The sequence below is a fragment of the Physeter macrocephalus genome, unplaced genomic scaffold (assembly GCF_002837175.3).
Source record: "Physeter macrocephalus isolate SW-GA unplaced genomic scaffold, ASM283717v5 random_4060, whole genome shotgun sequence".
Lineage (NCBI taxonomy): Eukaryota > Metazoa > Chordata > Mammalia > Artiodactyla > Physeteridae > Physeter > Physeter macrocephalus.
Window position 1 is genome coordinate 1 of NW_021149346.1, and position 3,608 is coordinate 3,608.

The 3,608-nt window shown below is 56.0% G+C and overlaps 1 protein-coding gene across 1 annotated transcript in view; it reads left to right on the forward strand.

Moving 5' to 3' along the window:
• Positions 1 to 16: 16 nt before the first annotated feature.
• The window catches only part of LOC112063152 (MHC class I polypeptide-related sequence B-like), a gene marked incomplete at its 5' end in the record, with an annotated part of 5,553 nt that continues 1,961 nt past the window's right edge, over positions 17 to 3,608 (forward strand). Inside the window, 3 exons of the mRNA XM_024118058.3 lie at positions 17 to 407; positions 986 to 1,264; positions 1,390 to 1,521. Of these exons, the coding sequence (XP_023973826.3) occupies positions 17 to 407; positions 986 to 1,264; positions 1,390 to 1,521 (802 nt within the window). The remainder of the gene's footprint in view (positions 408 to 985; positions 1,265 to 1,389; positions 1,522 to 3,608) is intronic.

Consider the following 3,608-nt stretch of genomic DNA (forward strand, 5'->3'; position numbering starts at 1 on the left):
AGCACTGGGAAGACATGGAGGGGAGCAGGGAGGGAGCCCTCTGGCTGGAATTTCTCACTTGGGTGTGAGGACAGAGGGACAAGCACTGGAGGAGTCACTGCTGGTGGGGTGGGGTGCAGGTGTGAATTCCCTCCAGGAGATAGTGGGCTGTGAAATCCGAGAAGACAACCATGCCTGGGGCTTCAGGTTTCTCTACTATGATGGGGAGCGCCTCCTCTCCTGTCACCCAGAGACCCACAGATGTACAGTGCCCCAGTCCTTGGCTCGGAACTTGGCCATGGAAATGGAGAAGTCCTGGGACACAGATGGCTTTCAAAGCAAGTATTACCAGGCCCACGTGGAGGGAGAGCTTTGTGGAAGACTGCGAGGTTATTTGGAATCCTGGACAGGCTTCAGGGAGAGAACAGGTACTGCTCCTGGACCAGGGCCCTTCCTCTCCCCCAGACCCCCAGAGCCTCCCCGCCCTGACTCTGCACACGGAGACCCTCCCTGTCCTCTGGGTGCATATATGCTCTGTTGGCGTGGTGTCCTGCAATTTCCTGCTCTGTTAAATCCCTATAGAAAGATGGGCAGGTGGGGAGAGGAATGAACCACACCAGTGACAATTATCTAGGGGAGCAGTGGGCCCTCTGACAGAAACTGTGCCAGGGACGGTGGGTGTCAGGCAGGAGAGGAAGCCCCTAGACTGGGGTGGGCCCCCTGGCTCCCAGCCTGCCTGTCGCAGAAAGTTCCTTCCTGGTCCCCAAGAGCCCACCCCGCACGGCCCCCTCCTCAGCATCGACACGTGGATCCAAGACAGTGAGGCCCCATCCCAGCCCCTCCTCCTGCCCGGCTGAAGGAACTGCGCCCCAGGGTGCAGAACAGACTTGGAGCAGGTCTGGGGTGGACAAGGGCTCAGCCAGAGGTGGAGAGTGTTCTCTCCGTCTCCCTTAGAGGGAGCAGGGCTTGGCTCTGGGCCTCACTGGCTCTGTGCTTTCTCCCCCAGGGCCCCCAGCCGTGAACGTGACCCGCAGCCAGGACTTGGAGGGCACAGTCAACCTCACCTGCTGGGCTTTTGGCTTCTTTCCCCAGAATATCTCAGTGGCCTGGTTTTGGGATGAGGAACACATGAGCCAGGAGGCCCAGCGGTCTGGGGGTGTCCTGCCTGATGGGAACGGGACCTACCGGACCTGGGTGACCATAAGAGTTCCCCAAGGAGAGGAACAGCGTGTCGAGTGCCACGTGGAACACAGCGGGAATCACGGTGCACACACTGCGCCCTCTGGTGAGCCTGGGGTGATCCTGGAGGGGGTTGTGACCCTCGGAGGGTCAGAGGCCAAGATCAGGGAGAGGAGAGCAGGCCTGTGGCTCTGGGGTTCCCGAAAAATATATAATAAGGCTCTTTCTCAGGAAAGACCCTGGTGCATCAGAGTCAGTGGCGGACCATCCTGGGTGTTGCTGCCTTTGCTCTTGTTTTTATCATCGGGCTTTGTGTCCTTTGCTGCACGAAGAAGAAGACAGCATCAACTGTGGGGAGCCCAGGTGAGAAATCTGGGCAGGGGGTGGGGATGGGAGGGGCTCTGCCTGGGATGTAGGGTCCCCCACGTGTCCCTCCTCACAGATATGAGAGGATGACAAGCCTCTGTTCCAAGAACTGGACATTGGGGTATTTGTGGTGTTTTTTTTGTGGTTTTTTTTTTGCAGTATGCGGGCCTCTCACTGTCATGGCCTCTCCCGTTGTGGAGCACAGGCTCCAGACACGCAGGCCCAGCGGCCATGGCCCACGGGCCCAGCCGCTCCACAGCATGCGGGATCCTCCCGGACCGGGGCATGAACCCACGTCCCCTGCACCGGCAGGCGGGCCCCAACCACTGCGCAACCAGGGAAGCCCTGGGGTATTTGTTTTTTTTTTTTTTTTTTTTTTTGTGCTACGCGGGCCTCTCACTGCTGTGGTCTCTCCCGTTGTGGGGCATAGGCTCCGGACGCACAAGCTCAGCGGCTCACGGGCCCAGCCGCTCCGCGGCATGTGGGATCTTCCCGGACCGGGGCATGAACCCGTGTCCCTTGCATCAGCAGGCGGATTCTCAACCACTGCGCCACCAGGGAAGCCCTGGGGTATTTGTGAGGGGAATGGGAGCCACGTCTGCTCTAACCCCTTGGTCCTGCCCAAGGACAGGGCCAGGCTGGGGCCCTTAGTGTCCAGCAGGGGCCTCTCTTTGCTCTGGGTGAGACTGGGCAGCAGTGAGGGTTGCAGCTCTCTGCTCTGTTCTTATCTTTTTCTGTCTACTCTCAACTCGTCAGGCTCATCTAGGGGGGAGGTGTTGGGTCATGTGCTGGTTGGGAGGGTCTAGGTGATCTCGGATTGATTCAGAGGGAACCTGCAGTAAAATGTCTGTGAGCTGGTGCGGAGGGGTTAGAAACTGAGGAGGAATTCAGAGGCCAGGTGATGGGCTCCTCACTTCCTGTCTGCATTTCTCTCCCCAGTTTTTCACCATTAAGAATCCAAGGAGCTACTGTATAGCTCAAGGAGTTCTACTTAATGCTCTGTGGTGACCTAAATGGGATGGAAATCCGAAAAAGGGGGGATATATGTATATGTATAGCTGATTCACTTTGCTGTACAGTAGAAACTAACACAACATTATAGAGCAGCCATACTCCAGTAAAAATTTTTTAAAAAGAAAAGATAAAGGGCTTCCCTGGTGGCGCAGTGGTTGCGAGTCCACCTGCCGATGCAGGGGACACAGGTTCGTGCCCCGGTCCGGGAAGATCCCACATGCCACGGAGCAGCTGGGCCTGTGCGTCCGGAGCCTGTGCTCCGCGACGGGAGGGGCCACAACAGTGAGAGGCCCGCGTACCACAAAAAAAAAAAAAAAAAAGATAAATATAAAATTTCAGTTTAAATAAATTTAGTTTTATACAGAAAAAAAAATGAATCCAAGTAGAAGAATAGTAAGGCTCAAACTAGGGGTCAGTGGATGGTGCCAGAGCCCTGCCTGTGATGCTCCCTTGTGAGGCCCCACTTAGAGATGTTTTGCAACCCCTCCAAATCCTCCTCCATGAACTGTCTTCTGAGTTTTGTTTCCTCTGGGTCACTCCCAGCCTGCATCCTTCTCAAGTTCCCATCACATGCCTCCATGCTTGCTGGAATTACCTTGCCAGTAATATAGAGGAGTAGTGAGCAGATACCCCTTGACCATTTGGGGAGAGAAGACCAGCCAATCCTTGGACAACTGGGGTCACTGATTTTATCTTACCTCCGGGTTCTTTCCTGTCCAGCCCCTCAGGACACAGTCCAAGGGCTCTTTAGAGGAGGGCACTGGGTCTGCGTTCTGTGGCCTCACCGTGCCCTCCCTGAGCCAGTTCCCTTGCTCATGGTGGTCACTGCCCTGTAGGTTTGGAGAAGGGGATGGTCACATTGATTTCCCCATAATCAGGTTGCTTGAGGGGAGAGGAAAAGAGCAGCAGAGCTTTGTGTTTGGCCAAGAGCAAAGGCAGAGCGTGGAACAGTGAAAGGGTGGCGTGTGCGGAGACTCAGCTCCTTCTGTTGATGCCACCTCTCTGTGTCACCGGCGCGCTTGGGGACGTAGTTTCTCATCCACGAGCCCAATTCCCTTATCATTTGGCCT